Source organism: Lissotriton vulgaris, chromosome 6, assembly GCF_964263255.1.
Source record: "Lissotriton vulgaris chromosome 6, aLisVul1.2, whole genome shotgun sequence".
Classification (NCBI taxonomy): domain Eukaryota; kingdom Metazoa; phylum Chordata; class Amphibia; order Caudata; family Salamandridae; genus Lissotriton; species Lissotriton vulgaris.
This window is the reverse complement of record NC_141694.1, coordinates 159,723,330-159,750,223: the sequence shown is the minus strand read 5'-3', so window position 1 is coordinate 159,750,223 and position 26,894 is coordinate 159,723,330. Positions and strand designations below refer to the sequence as shown.

At 45.3% G+C, this 26,894-nt stretch overlaps 1 protein-coding gene across 1 annotated transcript; it reads left to right on the top strand.

Moving 5' to 3' along the window:
- The first annotated feature begins 894 nt into the window (after positions 1-894).
- On the top strand, positions 895-9,092 carry LOC147706957 (interleukin-17F-like). Its single transcript, XM_086925602.1, has 3 exons — positions 895-921; positions 4,522-4,778; positions 8,867-9,092. Exons 1-3 carry the CDS (start codon positions 895-897, stop codon positions 9,090-9,092), a joined length of 510 nt encoding a protein of 169 aa, XP_086781728.1.
- Positions 9,093-26,894: the final 17,802 nt, after the last annotated feature.

Below are 26,894 nucleotides of genomic sequence, written 5' to 3'. Positions count from 1 at the left end.
TGCAAAAAGCATGTGTGAAAGAAAGAAGTATGATGCTGGATTATAATTTTAAAATGTAAAATAGACCCTCATGCATTACAATGTAAACAGTGCTTGGAGGTAGAATGGTATAGACAATAGCATAACAATAAGAGATAAATATTTTCTAGTTGGAGCCAAAACATGATTGACAATCACTGAAGAGGGCTTTCACAAAAAAGTCAAGGGCTAAAGGAGACTGACTCAAAGCTGACTCTGTATATTAGAAACAATCGACCTTTCAGAAAGCTACACTGTCAAGCAAGACCTAAAAGGTTCATAATTAATTAAACTGAACACAATGAAATTTTATAGTATAGCTAGCTGTTAAAAGGAACAACAAAGCTATTGTATTCAAGTAATAACACTTAGATTGTGTGATCAATATAGTGTAAATGTGAGACTCAAATGAAACTGTAGACAATGAAAATAAATTTGCTAATTATCAAGCGATTAAAAGAATAATCTAGATCAGACTTGTTCTTAGAAAGGGTAACCAGGGGCATTGTCCTGAGAGAAGGCTTGAATCTTCTCTGCTGACATTGCTTTTTATTTTTTATTTTCCTTCATGTGATGGGAAATGAAAGCGCATAGAGGTAATGAGGTTAACTATCTTTTGTGATGCTTTTGGGTTATGTGGTGAGAGGCATGTCTTTTTTATCGTATTCTAAAATTAAATATCTTGGCGGACATTTATCGGTAAATGGGTCAGCGCAGAAAATCTTTGTCATGCCGTGATTGCATGTGACTTTGAGTGAGCTGTGTGTGGGAGGACACGTGGGTCCTATAAGAGGGCGCGCACCAGGTCTGCACCATAACCGTGTCTCACAAGAGAAGCACGTTGCCAAGAGGAGCACCACAAGAAAACGACCAACCATGAAGTTTCAGAGAAGAATGCTGATGGTGAGTGACAAGGCCCAGGAGTCAATAAGAGGGAATCAGTAGGGGCAAACATCCTATAGTGTCCACATGTGTTATGGGTGATGGAAGAGAATAAGTCTTTGTACAATGTGCGCATTTTATTGATATAATGATCTTTCTCGTGGTGAGGTTTGATCGGGACAGAAATGATGACTGGAGTAGACATGGGGAGGGAGTCATGGTAGCCATGCTAAAGAATTGTAATTGCTGTATGTTTGAGCTTAGTCACGGAAAGGCGTAGAGGGGTCTACATCTGCTTCTGATGCAAAGACAGGGCACACAGCGTATAGGTAACATTTGTACGAAAGAAGGGAGTCACAAGATACCATACAGAAACATTTTGAGGCATTCTTTAGAAATCTAAACACTCCAAAGACTGATCTTTTAGCAGTTAAGGCTTTTCAAGTAACAAATATGGAAATAAATTGTTGGTTGGGTGAAGTGGGAGTTCGAGCCCTCATGGTGTTGAAGCAAAAAGGAAGCCGAGCAGCCAATTTGTTTTGGAATTTTTGGGGGGCTGGAAAGAGGCCCTTAACGTAACACATGTAGCGCATTGCCTTACTTTGCAATACATAGATGAACGGAGCATCCCACAGGTGATATTTGAGTGTTATCACACTACAACTCACAGCTTGCAATGCAAATCTCTATTTACTTAAATTGTTAGACAGGACTTTATGCCAGCACTTCCTTGATGCAGGCGCTAAGTAGGAGAAATCTTTTCATTTCTCCTAACTTTTCAGAAATTACATGTGAGCTGCAATGTAAAGGATTGTCCAACTTGTGAAAGGATTTAAACTTTGTCTAGGCTTAGTATTTTGTAGCGGTAGAGTCCCTTTCTAGTACACAACCCGGAGATACCCCTCTGGGGGTCGAATCCTTCGCTATATAAGAAAATAAATAAATAAATAAACCTATGCTAGACATTACGTTTGTGCATCAGTGCTAGAGAAGAGAGCAGCAGCACCATATATTACAGGATATAGCTCTGTGCTACTCTCTTCCCTTTGGAGCAATGAATCCAGTAACTTTTGTTGCTGTGGTGTCTTGCACTCCCTTTCAGTAAATTTACCCCATAGTAGTCTGCAGCCCAGTCAAACAATTATGTGAGCATCACTAGAGCTAATCCCAGGTCTGTTGGTTAGAGGACTAATGTGCCCACTGAAGGGGTCCGTGTTTGACCTCATGGTAACAGGTTCAAATCCTGTGGGGTCCACTCAGTCTTTCATCATTCTGTAGTAGATAAAAAGAGTACCATTAGGTAAAAATAAACCTCTGTCATTAAGCGCCAAGATACCCTTTGGTGAACATGTGCTTTACAAATGCATGTTATGTTAGAGAGGGGCTTTGGCTCTATCCACATGTTGAGAGCCAGGAGTATGTTTTGATTAGGCAGAAGTTGTTTATTACCACAGAAAAGTAGGTGGCCTCTAACAGCTGTAATCATTTTATTCCTCTAGATGCCTGTGATAGAACTTTCAGGGGCACACACTTGACATTGTAATGCTATTAAAGTGTCTTAAGTAACTAGATACTTTATGATATTTTCATCTGGCAAAAACACAGATGAGAGGTGAGCAGTCATTAACCTACTAAATGTTTAGATCAGGCTTGACAGTGCAACTGCCCCTAAACCATCTGTTACCCTAAACCAATATTATTCTACAGTTCTTTGCTTCCACACAAATACATCTACAATACCATGCAACTTACTGGTAAGGTTCCACACTACCATACACCTTTCCTTCAAAGCCAGACCTGTTGGCATTCCTAATGCTCGTTTACTATGTTGTGGGTTTAGAAATTCTAAAATCAACAAGGTTACATTGTTGGTTTTATTATATTGTGCACACATAGGCACACAAACATTTGGATTTGTTTTCCAAAAACGCAAATCCTGATAAACTCAATTTTTTTACTAAGAGAAATTCAAATACTCATGTGTAGAAGTACTCTAACTTGGTGGACTTGTCTGCATGGATAAGTCTGCCATCATCAAGAGGAGGAAAGGGGTGATAGCTGGCGCTAGGGATTGATAGACATGGAGACTCTTGAGAAGATCCTCAAAGGTGGAACTTTGTGGCCATTCACAAAAGATTTCTATCCCGTCTTCCACTTCGCACGCTCCTAGAATACTACCCCTGCAAAATGTCTGGATAGGTGCTTGCTTGTTATAAATGGGCGTGTAAGGTAAAGGGGGTTCGTTGGAGGAAAATGAGTTTCCCTACAAAGAGAAAAAGAAAAATAATTTACATATGCGCATTTCCTGTACAGGTACTCATACGCAAAAGAGTAATGTAATGCTGTAACAGTCCTCACAGAAATCTGCTGCTTTTCATGGTTTCTTTGCCTACTTCACAGTTATGAGGAATGTTACAAGGAACAGATTTACGACTTTTGAAAAAATGTTTGTAAATCAGTCTTGTGCTCGCTTGTCAAATAAGTAAGTGGTAACATCATCAAAACCGAAACCACTTAGGGCCATATGTATCAAGCAAAATTCGCATTCGCAAAATTTGCGATTCCTTATTTTGCAATTGCATTTAAGGAATCGCTAATTTTGCAATTCCTTAAATGCAATGTATGAAGCAAAAAAATATGCAAATTGTCCTTAAGGAATCGCAAATTACCACCAACTTCAAGTTGGTGGTAATTTGGGAATTCCTTGAAAAATGCAATGTGTGCCATGTGACACACATACATGCCCTTAGGGCATGTATGTGCGCCACATGTGCACCCATGCTTATTTCAGGGGTGCATCAGGGTGTCCTTTGGACACCCCGGCACCCTTGAAATTATTCTCAATTTGCGATTCTCAAATTGCGAATCGCAAATTGAAAATAACTTCCCATTCATTCCCATGGGCCTCCTGACCCATAGAAATGAATGGGAAAGTATTCCTTAATTGCGATTCGCAATTTGCAAATCGCAATTAAGGAATACTAAGAATTCGCAAAAAAATTTTGAATTTGTACATACATCCCAATTTGCTATTCTGAAATAGCGATTTTTAAAAAATCACTAATTCAGAATCGCAAATCAGGTTGATGATACATATGGCCCTTAGACCCTATTTCCTCTTGTTACCTTTTTTAACCTCAGTAATCCCCTTCTTCCGCCTGTGGTTGACATTGAACTGCAAAATGTTTTCTGTTTCTCTGTTTCTTTTTATTTACTTGTTCTTCCTTTTACATTCTCATTGCATACTTGCATCTGTATTTTACCAGTACAAGATTATAGAATAAATGATTTTTTCATAATAGGAAATATAAATACATGCATATATGCATATAAGAAAATCTACTGCGTATATGTGAGTTCCTTTCCCGAAACGATGCACAAATTACCAACTATCCAGTGAGTTGTAAGGTATATACTAGTAGTATCCATATAGTGGAGTAATTGGTTATTAGCCCGGAATGTACAGTGTTACCCATTTTGTTTCCGCTCTCTGACCACAACACATACAGTACATGGAGACACTAAGTAATGGTATTAAGTTTTCATCGCTTGTTAGAAACACACGCGTAAATGTCTACAACACCTTGACTTATATTTCCCCAACTTAATTTCTTTCTGAAGACATTGGCCCTTCTGGTCGTGGTGGCCCACACAGCAGCCTCCGAAACTGGAACAGGACGTCAGAGGAAGGGCAGAAGTCCCAGTGTTGGAGTTATCGCAAAAATACTAGGCCTGCAGGCTCACGAGCAAAAGGAAAAATGTCCCACCCGCAAGTCTGACACGTACTACCAAGTGAGGGTTAGCTCGAGAGTGCCTGTGCATCAGTCGGAACTCATGGGTGATATTAGAAACCGATCTATCTGCCCATGGACTTACAGGTGAGTTTAGTCCACAATGTATTCCTTTTCAACAAATAACCCCTTGTTTCTGAGGCATAAATTTGGAGTGATATGAAAAATCCATGCCCATCACCTAGAAACCATAATCATGCATACATTATCAAGAAAACAATAATCATGAATTTTAGGGGTGGTAGATATGGTGAACCAGATGTGACCTACAGAGTGTATATGGGCGAGACTTAGAACCCTCCCTCCGAAATACAAGGATACATGGTGACCGAGTTAATAAAAGAAAATTTGTGTTGATTGCTTCTTGGAAATAGGGAAGCGAAATTGAATGTCAATTAACGACATGGACAATATACTTCTGCTAGGTGGTTTGGGGATCTAGTCAATTGCAAACTTACTTCAGATTTCATATATATTATTATTTAAATCTGAATATTTTTTTCTTCAGGATTATTTTGTTATGTATATTTTTGTTTCCTCCACCAATGTAAAATGATATCAAAGTCCTACTTTGTGAACTCTGCATACACATTGTAATTCCTTTTTTTACATATCTACCCTATCCCCATATCAGGTTATTAAATCATATTTTTATTTGTGATAAAACTAACATTACTACAGTAGAGGACAATGCCCCACGTGCAACATAATGACTATCTCTCTCATTATAAACTGGTAAACAGCCATTACAACGTGGCTATTATCAGGTATTACCATTATAACGCGGCCTTTAAAACACAGGAATCGTTACCACACATAACCATTACCACGCAAGACTTTACAATGCATATTCTTTTACCACACATGCCTTTACTACAAATGTCAATATAAAGTTGTGAATGGTAAAGGAATATGCATTTTAACTATAAGTGACAACGGAATGCGTGGTTCTGTCATACATCCATATAAACTTGTCTTTCTTATTATTTACTATCTTCGGATAGGTCAGTCTCTCTGCTTGTAAAGTAGAAAAGCAGTGCCACTGATTGGTCAGAGGACTAATATCAGAAGAGCATCATCTGTTAGGGAAGGACAGCTGCCCTGGCTTCCAGTCTTGCAGCCCTTAAAGATATTTAACACTACTTATATGATTGTAATTTGAAATTAAAGTGGGATGGGGTTCACAGATATAATGGTATTGCAGTCTCCATTGGGTTCTATATAAGTAGTTGTTCTGTAAGCAAAGGTCAATGAAGTGTGAGCTGTAATGATTTGTCAAGGCTATAATCCATGTGACAAAAAACAATTGTTAAAATTGTGCTATCATACAATTTCATCCTTCCGCTGTAATTTTACCGGTAGGCGCGCATTAGTTTGGCCTTAAGAATATCATGTACATAAGGTAAAGTGTTGCATATTTTGAGGTACTGTCCCTCCTCTCTGTAAATAATCGATAATTGCACACATTATCAGTGAAATGGCCCATGTCATCATGTTGTGCAGGTGCTAATTCTTTTGCAGTTGAGTTAAGACTGCAGATGTGTTGGTTCTCCTTCAGGATTGGGTTGGTGTGTCCTCAAATCACCCTCAAATTCTGAGACAATGTAATAAGCTTTTTAAAGAACATGAAAGCCTTGAACAGAGTTTTCACACTATACGAGCATTAAACAAAAAAGCTGCAACCCCTTTAAAAATTAAATTTAAAAAAAAAGAATAACTTCAATTAGAGTTAGTAGCCCCATTTCAAGTAGGCACGTTTTTATGGTGGTGGCAACTAAACGTTTGCTGTACAACCTCTAGTTCTTCTACAGCTGATGACAGAAAATGAGCTATCTTTTAGCATCCTGTTAGATAATGGACTGAAGTTTCATTCGATGGCGATGCTCGGGTAGGAGCCAGTGCATGCTAGTCTCTTTTTAAGCCACTTTTTAACACTGTTCTCAAGCTCTCCATCCAAACATTTCATTCAAACTAGTGTCTTTAAGGGTGTTGGTTAGCCTTGAGCACTGCACAGGAAGGCTCACCAACTTACTTATTGGCCTGTCAGTATTCTTTGTGACCTGGGTAGCCCTGGAATCAGAAAGGGTAGAATGCATGTAAGACTCAAAGTGCATGGTCATGGTTCCTCTGGGTGCCTGTGAAAGTGTGGTGCGCAACTGCAGAACACCAAAAACGATGCATGTGGGTCAACCTAAACTGCCACAGTCTGGGGGATTTCTTTCTTCGACTGATACAATTATGATAAATTGTTTAATGAGCAGTCTTCATGGGTCTCAAACCTACTTTATCAAGAACAATTTATCCAATTATTTTCATTCCCCGGTCTTCCATCCTTCCTAATGGCCCAAATACCCTCATCAGTCTTCTCGACTACCCAGTCCACCATAACCGCCACCACCACCCTCACCCTCCGCACTTTCTGTAGCCACTCTGTTGTGATACTCTAAAATGTGCCCTATGCAGAGCATATTTGGTTAGGTGCTGGCAAGTCATCGCTGGCTATCATGGTAAAGGCCTTGTTAAAAAAACCAAATCTTAACCCTGATGACTTCTCTAATTACCGCCCCATTTCCCTCCTCCCCGGTATCAGCAAGATTGCTGAAAAGTGGGTCAACAAACAACTGGCATCATATTTGGAGTCTCAAAACCTGCTTCATCCCACACAAACAGGTTTCCGAAAAGGACAGGGAACTGAAACAGCTTTGCTGAGGGTGGTTGAGGTATCCAGGAGGATTCTGGACGCAGGTGGCAGCGCGGCCATTATCCTCCTGGACCTCAGCGCCGCCTTCGACACGGTTAATCACCGTGTCCCACTCGCCCGCCTAGAAAGAATTGGAGTCACAGGCAAAGCTCTTGCATGGCTTGAATCTTTTCTCAGTAATAGATTCTTCAAGGTCTTCTCAGATACCAACTGCTCCCTCCCAATACCATTACAGTGTGGGGTGCCACAGGGCTCTTCCCTTAGCCCCACACTGTTTAATGTGTATATGGCCCCCTTGGCAGAGGTAGTAACCCCCTTCGGAATCCAATTGGTGAGCTACGCTGATGACACCCAGCTAGTAGTCTCCCTCACCCAGACAGACTCCCCTCAAAACAATCTCTGTAGCTGCCTGGGTGAAGTCGCAGGATGGATGGATGCCTCCCATCTAAAACTGAATGGAGGAAAAACCGAGCTGATGTTGCTCGGAAGAAAGGCCTCCTCTAACACCCCCTCTATGTGGCCTTCCTGCATGGGACCCGGGCCCACCCCCAAAACGGAGATAAAAAGCCTAGGGTTTTGGCTCGACACGGAGCTCTCTTTTAAAACTCAGGCAAAAAAGACAGTGGCTACGTGCTTCGATCTAATAAAAACCATCCGGAAAATTCTTCCCCAGCTGCCGGAAACTGCGAAGAAAACCATAGTCCAGTCCCTCATTCTATCCAGGCTGGACTATGGGAATGCTCTCTACTTAGGAGCCCCCACCTCAGTCATCCGTCAACTGCAGATAGCTCAAAACTCCGCAGCAAGGTTACTCACCGGAACCAGCCGTCGTACCACCGCAGCCCCTGCATTAAGGGCCTTACACTGGCTCCCAATAAAAGAGCGAATCCATTTTAAGACTCTTTGTCTGGTCCATAAAACTCTCTATGGGAATGGCCCCCCCATTCTGAAGGATATGATCAGACCATACATTCCATCTAGGCACCTTCGCTCTAACCATCAAAATCTCCTTATAACGCCCAGGACCAACAAAGCCCGGTCTGGGGACCGCCTCTTCTCCCGAAATGCAGCAAAACTGTGGAACGCCCTACCACTATCACTTCGTTTAGAACCCAGCTTGCTGGTGTTCCGAAAACAACTAAAAACAGCATTGTTTCCTAGGCCATAAACCAGTCTTCTCCATTTTCTAATCTCTGCATCACCTTCTATCTATCTTCAAGCGCTGGGATGCTTCCGAGTAGCCATGCGCTATATAAGAGCCTTCCAATTCCAATTCCAATCTTTTTAGATAGAAGCATGTTCTTAAAGATAGAGTAGCTCTAGCCACCCCCCCCCCCCCTCAGGCCCCACCCCTCCCCATTCTTGCTTCATTTCAGTCAGTGGTCCTGTGCTATTTTCTTCTTTGAATATGGTAATAGGTGTTGGTGAAGGATGGTCCACAAACTGCATTAATGACTTGATTGTTTATTTACAGGTCAGACATAGACAACCAGAGGTACCCTACGCATGTATCTCAGGCGGTATGCGCTGATAGCTGCGGAGGCTTCGATTTGAACCCAGTCGAAATCAAGCACCAGATCTTGGTCCTGCAGAAAGAACCGAAAAGCTGCACCCTTACACTGGAAACAATGACCGTTGTAGTGGGATGCACCTGCGTCACGCCCAACAGCATAACGATGGACGATGGACATCCTCATTAAAATTATGTTCTCAAAAGTGTAGAAAGTGGACAAAGAACAATGGCCAATAAAAGCTGCAGGAATAGTGCAAGCATTGGGGATGGGGTGGATGGGGGATTCCAAAACGCTTCATGAAAATTGGAGACACACAAAAAATAGATGTTTGTTATATCAGCTTTAATATACGGGTGGGTTTAGAGGCCTGAATCAAAAATCATTATCCCTTAGATGAAAGGAAATTGACACAAATAGTAATGTAAAAATAACAACGCCACATCTTGCAGCAGGAAGCACCACACAAGTAATTCCGTTTTTTTTCTTTTTTCAAGCATTGACAAGCCAGTATAAAACCTGCATCAATAATGTCATCTCTGGGCTCTGGCTCCTGAAATCCATTGCCTTGGGTGTGTCAGCAGTATCTCAAGATAGTGTGACAGGACTTAAATACATTGAGGCCAGTTGTGATTCTTCTCAAACAATGAACCTTGACTTCAGAGGGCAAGTATGGGCAATTTGATTTCTTGTACTTGTGACTTTCAAATATCCAGGTCACGTACCCCCGCAATCAATCAACCTTGTGCTTTCTGTCGAAATGTAATATAAGACAACAGTGTGTCTAACTCTATATGAAATGTTTCATTAGACATAATATGTGTTTTTCTATTTGAACACACAGTATTGTGATGCAAAGGTATGGCAATTTTTCAGCCAAATATTTTTATTCGTCAAATTCAAGGACAGAACTGTATTCTTGAATGATACTTCAGGTGTTTGAAACAGATATATAATATCAGAAAGATAATTCTACATTATCTTTTATTTAATGGAGACTAGTATTTATTCTCTAATTTGTTTTCTATTTATCATTAATTTAATTTCACTGGTAACAACAATATTTGATACAATTTTTTATATTGTAACCTATTTTGCCTAATGTGTTAACCATTTTAAGAGTTGTAAGTTATTTATTTATTGAATCCTATTTATGGCTGGAGATGAAAAAAATGAATGTTAAATATATTTCTCATTGTAGCAATAAATAATTAAAAACTGATGCACAATTTTGTCTCTTAATCATTTGCACGAAGTAAGTGTTTCTTATCACTCTCTTCTAAAAATCTAAAATACTGCTACATGATATAATCCATATTTTAGGGTCAATTCTATCTAGATGGTCATCACCGGCCACACTCACCTGTGCTTGCCTCATTCATCCCCTTTGAACGTCAGGACTCTCGTCTGTTCTTCCTAAGTTGGTCCATCTAGCACTCCACTTTGTGTGGTTCTCCCCACTCTCCCACTATGACATGTCCTTTTGATCGATATGCCTCTCTGCATTGCCACTCCCCAATTGGACCTTGTTCTATGAGCACCTCATAAGGATTTAATATGGTTTAAATCCTTTCTTCCCGATGGAACTCACTTCACAGTGCACTACTTGAACCAAGCACTTCTCCACCTCTAAGTTCACTTGTGAGGTCCCCGACCAGTCCCTCCTTAAACATGTTGATCATACTGATCACACAATTATCTAAGGAAAAAAAGGAACACTCTTTCATATGTGGATCTGGAAGATTTCCACCAATGTACACATCTTCTGCAACGACCCAGCTCATTGAGACTCATCAGAAAAACACTAGCCCTACGCATCATCCTTCACGGATGCATCACCCCTGAGCCATGAACCAGAACTCTACCTATCAATCTACCGACTTCGACTCATTACCCGATGTCACTATCTGTATATATTTTAATTTCCACCCTATTTTTCCAGTGGATTTGCATGTTTTTAGCATTAGGTATGGCATTTGAAAAAGTTGAAGTGTCATTCTCTTCGAGGTATCACCCTATGTTTTTGAAGGTATTGCCATTTTCCTGCAGAAATGATCTAGGATTTTTCACACACTACTAAAGCATAATGGCAAAGATTATAACTTTGATCAAGTGATTATAGTTCAGCAGTTGACCTGGGATTCTGAGTATCTCTACTTTGCTTCACAACCATTCCCACCTTGCACAGTTTCAACAACCACTCACATTCATCACCCACTAATCAGATCCCAGATCCATCTCTCCCAAATTTGCCTCATTAATGTACTCTTTGTAACCCATGACGCTTCTCTCACCTCTCTTCCTCATTTTCATATACCCTATTCATTCCGTCCCACACCCCTTTCAGCCTCTCTAGCAGTCACTACATGACCCACCCAGAGCCATCAAATGACCCACACTCCCCATACGAACTTCTTCAGCCCTGTTCCCTTTACTCAACATCCTGTGATGCTCTCCAGTGAACCAGTCCATTCTGACCAACCAGACTGATCTGAAATCCATCACCAACCCTCCCTGGCAAACACTCACCTTCCTCTAACCACAGATGGCATAGCGGCTCTGTCTGACTCTAGCCTGGCCGACTATCCAGCCTTCTTAACTATATCACTCACCACAGTTCTTAGGATGCATCATCACACAAGCCACTTTTTCGAATCACATCCACTTAAGCCAGTTAGCCTACTCAGACACTCCCTTTAACAACCGCAGTCCCTAACACCACTACCCTCCCAAGCGTGCCCCCATTCACCTCCCTACCCCATCAACCAGCATTGTCTAATCACTGTGTCATTATGCCCATGTTGCCCTTTCTGTTCAGCCACACACTGACCTGGCCCATCTATTAACACTCATCCTCTCTAGTGTGTTCTAGCACACATTTCTTGCTTCATTACCAGTTGATCCACCTTCTGAGATGCAACAAAGAGCACCACACTAACCAGCAGTTTTTGACCATCAGGTCCTCCTTTCCTCGTCTCAGCCTGGGATGCCCCATCGGATCTGCCTGCTCCCATCATGTTTCACGTCATTCTCTGAGCTCCATCAGATCAAGGGTGAAGATAAGCAGAGGGGGCAGTGGTAGGATGCAGCAGCTGAACAGATCACTAGCGCCTGGATGTAGTGCTTAGAACATGTTGACACCATCCAACAACATTATATGACTAAGGCAGAGGAAGTGACAGAGGCTGTGATGTCAAGAAGGGGATCTGACAGGAGTCTGAAACCCCGGAAGTAGGAAGCAGCAGGCAGAGGACCCATGTACTACTTGCTTCTAGTTAAAGCCCCTCAACTCTGATGTAGGTAAATAACGACAGATAAAAGTGAGGGCGGGAGTAAGAGATGGGCAAGCCATAAAGCTAAATTTGAGAACCAAGCCAGGAATGTGCCGAGGCTCAGGATTGGCTCTAAGACCCACATCACGAGCCGAGCCAGTAAATTATTTGCCACGTAATTCGGGCAACAAATGTACTCTAGAAATATGATAAGCCTTCAAAATTCCAAAAAGATGTATCCCTTACCACATGGAAGCATTTCACTTTAGGATAATATATTAAAGCATTGCATAGAATATTATTTATTAGAAATTATAGTTTGTAAACAAGAGCCCTGAAAAAGATGTTCTCAGTGAACCAAGAGATAAGTTGGCTGTTTAATTCTCCTGTGCCATCTGCATACGCCTGTATTATTATAGATGGTGTAGCATTGCAGTCTATTTAAGTACATGCAAGAGATGTGTAGTTGTACATGAAAGAGAGGCACAGTACAGTCAATTAGTTGTCTAGGATCACACAATTTAGTCAAGCGGGAAGCCGGTTTTGAACTGGTGTTTCACAGCGTGCAAATCATCCTGTGGATGGATAGCTCATCTCTTCCCCCATTAACAGCAAAAGGACACTGACCCCTACTTAGTTTTTGCAGGGCTAGAACAGAACACAGTGCTAATAAATGAGTTATACCTTAAACCAATCTAGACCCAGTACACTCAATTTTTATGCAGATAACATTGCTGCCTCCAGCTGACCCTCCCTGGATTTAGCAAAGAGAAGGACTTCAAGGAGAGACCTCAACTCCTCTGGAGAAGCACTGGCACGAATTAGTAAAACACTGTGGCCCCAGAGGTCACAGCAATCTATAGCGTCTCTATGGTCAGCCTGTCTAAACCTCCCTCCTCTCCTTTCAGGTCAGACCTCTGAGAAGAAGCCACATTAATGCTCCACTCGTTCTCACCTTGAGCGTTCAAAAGGTCATTGACCAGAACCACAGCCAGGCATCTGGCTCGAGCCGGGCTCAAAAACTTCAGTGGCTTGAGCCGGGTCCTAGACTTCATTGTCTAGGCCACCTCTGGTGGGAGAGTGTGCAGGAAGGGAAGGTGGGGTAGTCAGTGCCTTGGAGTACAAGGAAGGGGATCTGAAGGTAACAGGGATCTGAAAGGCAACTCTCGAGTCGAGGACCGAGAATCCGTCGCCGGAAATACCATGATCCGAAAAGGTGGCAGCGGACTGACAATATCGATGGAGAAGCTTAAATAGTTTGTCCAATCGCACCAACTGATTAAAATAAGCAATATCTTTTGGGTTGCGGATCCCTACAGGGAAAAAGTAATCACGCCTTTGCAAAGTCAATATGTTTCACCAATGCAAGCAATTGCCTTTGTCAGTGTTTTTGCCATGACGGCCAACATCTTGTGATTCTGGGCAAATCACTAAGGGGCATATTACCAAGCAATAGCGATAATTATCGCTATTGCTTGGTTAGAGACAAATATTTACCGCTGGGCTGCGGCGATTTTTACCGCTAATAAACCTTGGTATTACCAAGGTTTATCGCAAATGCGATAAAAATCGCCGCAATGCATGAATATCGCTGAAAAGTCAGCGATATTCATGCATTACCGAGCTAATGCTCTTAGCTATGTTATCCACCTCCTATTGGATAACATGGCTAAGAACTGCTCAGGGCAGGTGTTAGCTTTTGGAGATATTCCCGCTTAGCGCGAATATCTCCAAAAGTTGGTAATAGGAGATAGCGATGTTAGCGACTGTTTTCAGTCGCTAACATCTTGGCACGCCCACTTTGCATGTCATTAGTGATAAATATCACTGACATGCAAAGTGGGGCCCAAGATGGTCGCTATCTCCTACTAGCTGTCGCTAACTGGTGTTAGCGGCAGCTAGGTAATAGGGAGATAATTTTATCTCCGCTTTCTTGGCTTTTAAAGCCAAAAAAGCGGAGATAAACCCCCTTGATAATATGCCCCCAGATCTCTTCCAGGTTACAAAAAAAAAAAACTATCAACAAAATGGTGAACGCTGGTGAGAGAGGCGGGTGGGCAAGCAACGAGGCAACAAGTAAAACAAGGATATAACAGTGGACCATTTCTGTTCCCGGGATCGCGAGCGACTCTCACCTGGTCCTCTTCAGTCACATCGATAATAGCTTGGACAGTCATAGCGCAATTTTCTTTCATCCTATTGACTGTGTATTCCTCACTTGTCAAATAGATGGTATTTTTATTCTTAATGTAGTTACTTAATTTTTGCAGTACACACTGGTGCCACTGGTGTGGACTTGAGGCATTCAGACTTGTGTGATTTGTTGGAGACATGCAGGTGAAGTTGGAAGAACATGTCATCTATGGGGTTTGCTGTCATGCATTAGATTCTAAACTTTTATGTAAAACGTGCATTTAAACTGACCTTTTGCACACATATGTTTTGAGTACTGTGAGAGATAATAGCTCAATCATGCTTACCTTTCTACTGTGTAGTAACTTGCCTAAAATCACACAATTTCAGCAGAGAAGGTATAATTATTTCTGGTTTCACATTTTACAGATCAGCTAGTGAATGAGCTTCCAAATATCTTTCCTTATGTTTAGACTGTTTTCACATCTGTCCATTTTTCTGTAGTTTGTTAGAGAATGCAAAAATGATGCACTTTACATGAGCCCCAGTTACATTTCCACATGGTCACATTTATTGTTAATAGGCATGAGGGGATTAAGTGATATGACCAAAATCACAGGATGTTGAGCCGACTCTGAGACTAGAACCAGGGTCCCTAGTCGATACCTCTGGAAGTAACTTGGAGGGAGAGACGCAGAAGCCACATGAAAGGTCGTCTCGTTTTGGGCTCGAGGGTCCAACAGGACGTTGAGCTGAACCAGAGCCAGGCTTCAGACTCGCGTCTTGCTCGAACTTTCAGTGGCTCGCACACCTCTACTTGCCAGGTATGGTGGAATCGCAGCACAGTAGCGTGTCCGGTACTGTCGGGAGCAGCGCAGAGAGTGGGATCACGGTCACCAAACAAAGTAATACAGGGATAGACTACTCAGCCGGGATTGAAATAGTGAGATGGCTTTACGCAGGGTTGTAGTGATAGGTTTGAGCAGCACAGGGCGTCTGGCAGAGATGGAAGCAATATAAGATCTTGCAGAGCAATATAGGCATTGTGTCGTTGCAATGAGTCATGGAAGTAATTTAGAGATGTATGAAGCATTGCCATGAATACTAATAAATTAGTGGGGGCACACTCATGCAGCAGGTAGAGATTATGTAGCATACAGGCAGTTTGATACGCCAGCGCCGTTGAAAGAAAACTGCTGCTTCTTACTGTTTACAGAGAGAAGAAACTAAGGGCCCTATCGCCGCTTTAGCAGGAATTTTTCCCGCTAAAGCGGCGATAATTTTATCGCCCTATTACCTAGCTGTCGCTAACACCAGTTAGCGACAGCTTTAAGGAGATAGTGATCATCTTGGGGCCCACTTTGCATGTCAGCGATAATTATCGCTAAAGAAACAGTTGCTAACATCGCTATCTCCTATTATATACTTTTGGAAATATTCGCGCTAAGCGTGAATATCTCCAAAAGCGAACGCCTGCCAAAAGCAGTTCTTAGCCATGTTATCCAATGGTAGGTGGATAACATGGCTAAGAGCATTGTCACGACAATGCATGAATATCGCTGATTTTCCAGCGATATTCATGCATTTCACAGGATTTTTACCGCTTTTTGAGATAAACTTTGATAATATCAAGGTATCTCAGAGGTAAAAATCGTCGGTGTGCGGCAATATAATTTTTCCGCTAACCAAGCAATAGCGATAATTATCGCTACTGCTTGGTAATATGCCCCTGAATCCGCTGTCAATAAGTATTTAACGCACTCGCCTTCGTACAACAGAAAGTGATGCAAATACTTTTGTTTATCTGTAGTTATGGAAACTGGAAGAAAATTACATCACATGATTGACATCTACTATAGTTTTCCAAATCAAATCAACATCACCAATATAGCTAATACCACACATGAATACAATTTGGAAGTAATTGTAGATATAAATACGCCAGCCTACATTGTCTAAAATGTAAAGGCTTGATAAAGGAAACACCCAGATCTTTATGAAATTTGCAAAAAAATAGTGCATGTATGGTCATTGTTCAGACATCTCAAGGGCAGTACATTAATTGTCGTGACCAGTTGCTAATAGTTGGAAAGCTTGTCGACCGATGAAAAATATCAAGCCTGAAGCGCGTCAATACAAACCTATGCTGGGGATTAAGAACGCTAATTTAGGGCCTCATTAGGATGGCGGTGAATCCGCATCCTCCGGGCAGGCGGTGGCGGATTCACTGCCGCGGCCACAGAATACACCCACCGCCAGATTAGGATGGCAGTGGGTTTGCGGTGGGACCAGTGGCGGACGGCAGGTCCGTCCGCCGCTGATCTGCGGGGTGTGGAGGTCCATTTGGTGGCGGTGTCTGCAAGACACCGTCAGCCAAATTAGGATGTGCATCGTCACATACTTTTCCACTGCGGCTTTTCTGCCGTGGAAAAGCATGTGGTCTTTGGTATTTGGGGGCCTGTTGCGGGCCCCCAGGGTGTCGGGGGTGGGGGGTGCACATGGGGGGTACCTATGGTACCCCCAGCATTTACATGCACAAAGCGGCAGGCACCGCGTGGTGCCTGCCGCTTTGTGCATGTAAATGTTAAACATGCATTTTTAACCTTGCGGCGGCTACTGCTTCAAGCAGCACCCGCCGCAAGGTTAAAGATACAGGATGTGACCGCCAGGGTGGCGGTCACCTCCTAATTGCACCTGGGGGACCGCCGCTGCACCTGCGGATAGTCCCTCCACCTCAGGGGTGGCGGACGGACGCAGGTCCGTCCGCCATCCTAATGAGGCCCTAAATACGGTTGAATCGAGAAACTGGTCAAAGTCATTTGATTATGCTGTACAGTTGGTTTGACAAATCTGAAAGGGTTGTACTGTGCACTCTAAGCTTTTGCGAAATTGAATCCAAAGTTCAATAATTCTGTCGTTTTCTACTTGGCGTGCAGAGAGGGAAGAGGATACTACTCCCCTAGTAATCAAATAACAAGATAGGTGATGAGTTTATCACCGGACCCTTACTGCACTGCCAATGCTGACCCTTAAAGTTCGCTACTTAATTTCGACTTGCATGTAACCTTTTAGCAAACAATGAATGTGTTATAACAGTTATTTACTTTTCATTTTCATCATTTATTTTGTTAAACAGAAAACATTTTTTGGCTTTGCAATTAGTGAAAATAACGTTTCGATTAATACATGTCTTCTTTACAAAAAATCCATACCTGAGTGAAATCTAGGATAGAGGCACAAGAGGAGTTGGCAGGCTGAAGATCCGCACCAAATGACCACAGCTACCGCCGCCACCAGCCACGCCGCCGCTCCGGGACTTCACATCTCAGCAGCCTTTGCGGCGGCGCGTTCCCTGACGCGCTAGACGTGCCAGGAGGGGCTACAAATCCAGCGAGCCCTCGGTGGAGCGGGGGGGACCAAAATCCATACCTGAGTGAAATCTAGGATCGAGGCACAAGAGGAGTTGGCAGCCTGAAGATCCGCACCAAACGACCACAGCTACCTCCGCCACCAGCCGCGCCGCCGCTCCGGGACTTCACATCCCAGCAGCCTTTGCGGGGGCGCATTCCCTGACGCGCTAGACGCGCCAGGAAGGGCTACAAATGCAGCGAGCCCTCGGTGGAGCGGGGGGGACCAAAATCCATACCTGAGTGAAATCTAGGATCGAGGCACAAGAGGAGTTGGCAGCCTGAAGATCCGCACCAAACGACCACAGCTACCGCCGCCACCAGCTGCGCCGCCGCTCCGGGACTTCACATCCCGGCAGCCTTTGCGGCAGCGTGTTCCCTGACGCGTAGACGCGCCAGGAGGGGCTACAAATCCAGCGAGCCCTCGGTGGAGCGGAGGGGACCAAAATCCATACCCGAGTGAAATCTAGGATCGAGGCACAAGAGGAGTTAGCAGCCTGAAGATCCGCACCAAACGACCACAGCTACCGCCGCCACCTGCCGCGCCGCCGCTCCGGGACTTCACATCTCAGCAGCCTATGCGGCGGCGCGTTCCCTGACGCGCTAGACGTGCCAGGAGGGGCTACAAATCCAGCGAGCCCTCGGTGGAGCAGGGGGGGACCAAAATCCATACCTGAGTGAAATCTAGGATCGAGGCACAAGAGGAGTTGGCAGCCTGAAGATCCGCACCAAACGACCACAGCTACCTCCGCCACAAGCCGCGCAGCCACTCCGGGACTTCACATCCCGGCAGCCTTTGCGGCGGCGCGTTCCCTGACGCACTAGACACGCCAGGAAGGGCTACAAATCCAGCGAGCCCTCGGTGGAGCGGGGGGGACCAAAATCCATACCTGAGTGAAATCTAGGATCGAGGCACAAGAGGAGTTGGCAGCCTGAAGATCCGCACCAAACGACCACAGCTACCGCCGCCACCAGCCGCGCCGCCGCTCCGGGACTTCACATCCCGGCAGCCTTTGCGGCAGCGTGTTCCCTGACGCGTAGACGCGCCAGGAGGGGCTACAAATCCAGCGAGCCCTCGGTGGAGCGGAGGGGACCAAAATCCATACCCGAGTGAAATCTAGGATCGAGGCACAAGAGGAGTTGGCAGCCTGAAGATCCGCACCAAACGACCACAGCTACCGCCGCCACCTGCCGCGCCGCCGCTCCGGGACTTCACATCCCAGCAGCCTATGCGGCGGCGCGTTCCCTGACGCGCTAGACGTGCCAGGAGGGGCTACAAATCCAGCGAGCCCTCGGTGGAGCGGGGGGGACCAAAATCCATACCTGAGTGAAATCTAGGATCGAGGCACAAGAGGAGTTGGCAGCCTGAAGATCCGCACCAAACGACCACAGCTACCTCCGCCACAAGCCGCGCAGCCACTTCGGGACTTCACATCCCGGCAGCCTTTGCGGCGGCGCGTTCCCTGACGCGCTAGACACGCCAGGAAGGGCTACAAATCCAGCGAGCCCTCGGTGGAGCGGGGGGGACCAAAATCCATACCTGAGTGAAATCTAGGATCGAGGCACAAGAGGAGTTGGCAGCCTGAAGATCCGCACCAAACGACCACAGCTACCGCCGCCACCAGCCGCTCCGCCGCTCCGGGACTTCACATCCTGGCAGCCTTTGCTGCGGTGCGTTCCCTGACGCGCTAGACATGCCAGGAGGGGCTACAAATCCAGCGAGCCCTCGGTGGAGCGGGGGGGGACCAAAATCCATACCTGAGTGAAATCTAGGATCGAGGCACAAGAGGAGTTGGCAGCCTGAAGATCCGCACCAAACGACCACAGCTACCGCCGCCACCAGCCGCGCCGCCGCTCCGGGACTTCACATCCCGGCAGCCTTTGCGGCGGCGCGTTCCCTGACGCGCTAGACGCGCCAGGAGGGGCTACAAATCCAGCGAGCCCTCAGCGTCGCGGGACGTGAGCCGGACGCCCGGAGCGCAGCCCGGGCAAAGGTCGGGCCCTCTACGGCCCTCCAAGGCCAGACAAGGCTCGGCTTGGCCATCCCCTTAACGTGAGCAGCCCCGCACTTGGGTATTGGTTATTTACATCGAACCATCTTGAAAAAAAACCCAATCATGGCTATGACTGTTGCGGATGCCCTTACCCCTACAGCAGGGGTTTCCATCTTGGGTCGATTGGATAAATTCTTTTTCAGAACCACTGCTGAAGTCGATAGAGACTTAGCAATGGCAGAGCGCCGTGTCGCTCGCCGACTATCCATTGAGCATCTTAAAAACACTGCACTAGACTCTTGTTCTAAAGTTACTCCTGAGGTCCATTCAGAAAATCTAACCCTGGAAAACACAGACGCTGAGTTGTTTAATACGGACAATATCCCCCTAATATTCCAGCCTAGTTCGCCCCCCAAAAACGATACATCTGCCTCATACCAACCTGAGCTACCCCTCCCTAGTAGTAATCCAATCATTGACCTTGTACCCCCTAAATCACCTAAGGCCTCCGAGGATGCAAGTCTATGCATAATGGAAGTACCAATACCCGCGGAAGTTGAACAGCGAATACAATCCCATCCAGTGCCTCCCATACCTACGTTAGCTAAACCTTCGACCCCCTCTAACCATTCTAAAAGGAAACAGGCAACTATCCGATCGGCTCCAAAAAAGCGTAGAAAAAGAGGCCTGGCCCAGGCAGACACTTTAGCATACAAACTAATGCCCTCCAAGGACTCACTTAGGAAAGAACTACTTCAAATAGTAGAAGGGCACCAAATGTAGCTAGAAACACTCTGACCTCTCAAGTTCCACCATCTATAAAAGATTTTGTTGACGCAATGGAACATCTAGTGAAAGCGTTAATAATTCCAATAGTAGAGAGAGTGAAGAGAATAGGAATCCAATTGGATACCCTCTTAGGATGTTCTACTCAAAACATTTCAACTAGTAAGGACTCAGTTAACGTCCCAAATTCAAAAGATGGTGAGAAAATGTCTAAAGCGTTGAAAATGACCAAAGAGGACAAAACCATAAAGGATTCAAAAACTCTAACTAAACAAACATCTTCAGATACTTTGAGGCCAGCAACCAAAGCTCCATTTGTTCAATCCAAACCGACTCTAAACACACGGGCACAGTCTGCACAAATAAATTCCCTTATGGATTCAGCAAGAATGGGGAACACAAAAACCAATTTGGGCATGAATAAGACTGATCCTAAATTTAAAAGACCGCCACGTGAAAGAAATGTGGACTTACCCCCAGCTGCTTCACAAAATGTCACTGTTCTAACGGGAGTTCCGCCATTACCATCTTCAGGAGCATATGAAAATCACACTAGTCTTAAAAATAAGGTCCTATTGTGGCTTAAAAACAACAGGCCACTACCACCTCACTTAAATGGCGATATCATCATGGTGAGAAGAACAAACTGGTTGGGCATACGCCCCAAAGATATAGAGGGGGACGTAATAATTATTACATTTAAAGACCCTAGAGTTACCACACATATCAGGGATTGGTTTTCAGATTTTAATAGGGCCCGATTACACCTAAATCACTATCATATTTTTATCCTGAAGCTTTAATGCCCCCAAAACCATACCAACCTAAACCACATTTTGACAATTTCTCCTTCCAACAGCACAGAAGACCAACCCAAAACATGTATCCTTCAAGGTATGGAGTGACGGAAAACATACTTCCACCTTATAACCCCTACTACGATAGAGAGAATATGTGGGAAAATAGATTCACCCCGACTCCTAGATATGAATCTGCGGGCTATGGTCAATGCTTTCCACCATTAACTCCCTCTTGGAATTTCCTCTGTTATAATCACTACGAGCCACTCTATGGTCTGGACGACATAGAATGACTCTCCCCAACGAAAGTAGATTACCCGTGTGGGGAGAAAACATCTGGTATAATTTCTAAAGTATCCCCCTCAAAGGGCCATTTGGGTTGTAGGAATCCAGTGAAAGGGATGGTAAAGGGGGTAAATAAAATGTTCTTAGTAAATACATCGCCCCCAATAGACCGGCAAAACATCACCAATACTTTGTCTACCTATGTGGAAAATAGGAAACCATCTGCCAAGTTAGAGATCCTTAGTTGGAATCTGGCAGGAATTTCCTCAAAAATTGCACAACCGGCCTGGCTGGATGTGGTAAATTCTTACTCAGTCCTGTGTTTCCAGGAGACTTGGGTGCTTACTCCGATACATCTACTGGGTTACCAGACCTTCCACTCACCAGCGATAGCGAGTAAGCAGGGTAGACATAGGGGGGGCCTGTGTACATACATTAGTGTTGCAGTAGGGCACAGGATTCGGAAAAAGGTACTCAGGGATTCTTACCAAATAATTGTCATGGACATTGGTTCATCCCTGACACTGCTAATTATTAATTTTTATAATAACATGCCCTTAGAGCATTTGGAGAAAGTCTTAGATGACCTACACCATGTTGTTGTATCAATTAAAGAAACATGTGGGGGCGAGTGTGCGACAGCGTTCATGGGCGACTTTAATTGTCATATCTGCCAAAATGTCTCAAGGGGTATGTGTGACTTCTCCCCCACACAGGAAACCGAACCTGATGATGCCATTTCTAATCATTTCTCACATTAAAAAATAGGGGAGTCACTAAATAATTTCATGGCTTCCTTTAACCTAGACTTTGCAAATGACTTATCTCTACCTCCAAGACTATTCAAACCATCCTTCCATGGCAGAGAAATAAACTCCACTATTGATTGTATTCTTTTCTCAAAGATGCATTCCCCATTAATATCCTTCTGGGACACTCTTGATCACCTATATGGTGACCATTATCCCTTGGCTCTATCTGTCGTGTTACCCTCTCCCACTACTACACAAAATAACCCCAGAATAAATTATGAACAACCCATCAAATTGGGGGCTCTTAATGGCTATACCATTAAATGGGACAAAATCAATCCAGCCAGTCTTCTTAAAAATTTAATGAAGATGAGGTGGGAGGTACGCTATTTTCACAAAATATTTTACACGCAATGCAATCATACAAAAGAATCCCTAATCATTCATACGTGATATTTTTGGTAGGACTTTAACCCGCCAATAAAAATCCTCACTTGCCAATAAGAAACAATGCTTTCTTACCCTTCACTCAAGCTTGGATAAATTCTACTACTCTTTTCACAGTAAGTTTTAAAACAGGACAGTTGTCCCTATACTCGAAAGCTACGATTTCATAGACAATCCTCACTATACATTCAACCTATCACACCTAAAGATCCCTAAACTTGTGCTGTACGTCCACAACACTAGTGTTATATATCAATACCACTATTTTGAAACAGAACAAATGAACTGTGTGTGGAACGGACCCTTCCCCTACCTCTATTGGGCGATGGCTCAGTACCGATTCTCTGGGCTCCGATGATGGTCCCACCGCGTCCCTGGCAACCCGGCATACTCCCCTTTCTCTTTCCATGCAGGAATCGAGTACGAGCAACGGCAACCCAGAAGTACCTGTCGCTGACCCCGGAAGTCCCGCCTACGATCCCGGACCGGAACACGGAAAAGGACGCCGCGGAGAAGGAGCAGAGTTCTTGACGGCGGACTCGTGGCAGGAGACAGCAAACCAAGAACTGGAGGCGGTGGACGGAGATAGCGGAGACCAAGGAGAAGCGAAGACCGGAGGCGAGGAGGAAGAGATCTGGAGCGAGGACTGGTGGAGTCCCCAGGAGGTGGCTGGAGAGCGGCCGCAACTCGGAGAAGAGTTGCGGCGGGGCATGTGAGTACCCTGTCTCCTGAACTGCAGGTCGACTTGTATCATAGTGTATATAAGCCATCCCCTCACTGTATAGCACTCCTAGGAGCACTGTATATACGCGCACTTCCCGAGCCACTGTACATAGAGAATTCCGCCACCGAACCCCTCACTACTTTCACCCTTTTCCTCTCCCACTTGTATTCCCTTCCGTCTGCGACCCTTCCGACCCCTCCTCACTCTCTCCTCTATCCCCTAACAAACCGGGTGTTGGTGTCATCCGTCAGTACTCAACGTCGAGGACTAAACTGCCCTGTTTTGTCTCTCTTTAACTCCGAGGGCCACCGGATCCCCAAGTCGGAAAGAAGAAGACGTACCACGCCAGCTCATCGCGGATCACTCCTCCCTGACGACTGCCTTCCAGGACCTTCCCTCTCCAATCCTTTGTTTCCTCTACCTCTACAAACTCTATATCTGTCTGTGTTAATAAAAACAGCTAAAGACATAGCTCACTACATACGGCCTCCACGCCTGTTATTCCGGTCCGCCCATACCCAAAGCCCACAGGTGGTGTCAGAAGTGGGATACACCGGAGGCATGGAGGCTGCGGTAAAAAAGCTGGCCGAATCCCAGGAGCAGATGGGAAAGCTCATGGAACAATTCCTAAAAACTGCCAAAGAGGATCGTGGGTCAAGGCACTGCCCAAGATCAAGCCCTAGGAAAACTAACTGACGTGTTGGGACAACAGAGGCCCGTTACCTCCCTTCCGTCGTTAGTACTACAAAAGTATGTTCCAGGCGAAGACCCGGACTTTTTCTTTACAAACTTTGAACGCTTGGCCCACGCTGCTGCTTGGCCAGCTGACCGCTGGGGTCACTATCTGGGCCCTTTGCTTACTGGAGAGTTACAGGCGGCCTACCAGCAGGCCAACGTCCAGGGGCAGACCCCGTATGCTGATATAAAGACATGCATTTTGGAGCGGCTAGGAATCGACGAGGAAACTTATAGGATACGCCTCAGACAAGTGAAGGAAGGGCCACAAGAAAACCCCAGGGCTCTTTCCTTCCGTATCCAGGATTTGGCTAATCGTTGGCTGAAATCCGCCACCTCCTCCAAAGACGATATTTTGGCTAAAATATATTTGGAGCAATTTTTGGCTTCTTTGCATCCCTCCACGCAGAAGTGGGTACGCCAGCACGCCCGCCTAACGTTAGACACGGCCGTGGAAATCGCCAGCGCTTTCAATCGTGCCCAGGAGACTCAGAGGATAAAGGATGAGCACCCAACCCGAGGTCATCACCCCAATCACATCCGAGCCCAAAGACCTCCAATGCCTAGAAAACCAGAACCAACTCCCCTTTTTCCTTACCCCGTCCTACCACGACCACCGAACCCCGGACCCCAGTGCTACCATTGTGGGGGTTATGGTCACATCGCCAGAGTCTGCCCCCAGAGAGAAGAACCCATGGAGGTGGGGCTGGTTAGAAATCTGGTATGTGGCACCCCGGAGATGGAACCCCCTCGTTTTCACTGTCCGGTGAGGATTGACGGTCAACCATTAAGCGCTCTGGCTGATTCCGGTTGCCGGCAAAGCGTATTGCGCCCTCAGGAACTACCCACTCGCATAGGACCAGTGACCGGTACAGTTGCCATCCAGTGCGTTCACGGCGACACCAAGACTTATCCCACTGCCAGGGTGCGGGTACAACATCATGCAGACCAAGGAAGCCTTCTGAACGTAGGCTTGGTACCCAATTTACCGGAACAAATAATACTGGGCAGTGACTATAGCGGACTTCCTCACCTCCTCCAGAAAACAACCGATTCACTTGAGAAATGGTGGGCAGAAGCACCATTTCCCCAAACCAGTAATAATACGAACATGCCGGACAAACCCTACAAAACCAAGAGCCAAAAGAAGAAGGAGAAGAGAAATCACGCTACCGCATATCCCGTTCAAGTGAACGACCATCCTTGGGAAACTGATAGGGAGTTCCGGGCGGCTCAGCAGGAAGATCCAATGCTACAGAATGCCTGGAACCGGGCTCTGGATAATGAAGACCCTCTTCAAGTAGGTCCCTACTTCTATAAACGGAATGGGCTATTATACAGGAAGGGCAGCCCTCAGCAAGCCTCACAGTTGTTAATCCCTGGCCCCTTTCAGGAGAAAGTGTTGTTCCTAGCCCACAGCCACCTATTAGGGGGACATTTTGGTGATGTAAAAACGGGACAATCCATCCTCGACCGGTTCTTTTGGCCGGGGGTCTATCAGCAGATAAAACGATACTGTCAAGAATGTCCCGTCTGCCAGAAAAACAGCCGATATCGCCCTCCCCGAGTACCCCTCCAACCTATGCCCCTCATAGACGTTCCCTTTAGTCGGGTTGGCATGGATCTTATAGGTCCGCTGCTTCCTTCCAGAAGTGGGTGTCGATATGCCCTGGTTTTGGTGGACTATGCCACTCGTTTTCCAGAAGCAGTGGCCTTAAGACAGCCTACCACACAGAACATTGCAAAAGCACTTATTTCAATATTTTCACGAGTAGGTTTCCCCCGAGAGATCCTAACGGATCAAGGGACCCCCTTTGTCTCCTCCCTTATGAAACAGGTATGTTCACAGCTTGGTGTAAAACAGATAAGGACCTCGGCTTATCACCCCCAGACCGATGGCCTAGTCGAACGCTATAATGCCACCCTAAAGACTACGCTAAAGAAACTATTGGCCCTCGAAAGCAAAAGATGGGAAGAGATGTTACCCCTAGCCTTGTTTGCAATCCGATGCAAGGTCCAAAGTAGCACCGGTTTCTCCCCCTACGAACTGTTATATGGGAGGGCTCCCCGAACCCTGTTGGACATGGCAAAAGAAGCCTGGGAGGCCGAACCTGATCGCACCAAACCCCTCCCAGAATATGTTGCTAACCTAAAAACACACTTGGGACAAATACGTGAAATTGTGCGTCAGAATCTGTTGACGGCCCAGGCCTCTCAAAAACGTCAATATGACAAGGGAACTAGGTCCCGTTCATTCAACCCAGGTTATCTGGTACTTCTCCTTCTGCCATCCTCAGACCATAAACTTCTGGGTCAGTGGCAGGGCCCTTTTGAAGTTCTACGTCAGGTAACCCCTGTGACCTATGAAATAGAGTTGGATCCTCAACGAGGGGTCACCCAGATTTACCATATAAATCTCCTAAAACGGTGGGAAGGACCCCGACCTGTTCTGTCCAGTCTTGCTAACCCAACAGTCCTCCCTTATGAGGTCTGTTTTGATCCCGACTTGCGGGAACCCCAAAGAGAAGACCTACGTACTGCCTTGACCTCCCTTCAACAGGTGTTTTCCTCCTTACCCGGCCATACCTCGGTTTTAGAGCACTGTATTCGGACTGAACCTGGGAAAACCGTGAGACAACGGCCCTATCGAGTTCCA

Bases quoted from the DNA above. Each gene is read 5' to 3' on its own strand.
- LOC147706957 (XM_086925602.1), top strand. From the start codon at position 895: ATGAAGTTTCAGAGAAGAATGCTGATG. The intron at 922-4,521 runs GTGAGTGACAAG...TTCTTTCTGAAG, and splicing joins TTCAGAGAAGAATGCTGATG to ACATTGGCCCTTCTGGTCGT. The intron at 4,779-8,866 runs GTGAGTTTAGTC...GTTTATTTACAG, and splicing joins ATCTGCCCATGGACTTACAG to GTCAGACATAGACAACCAGA.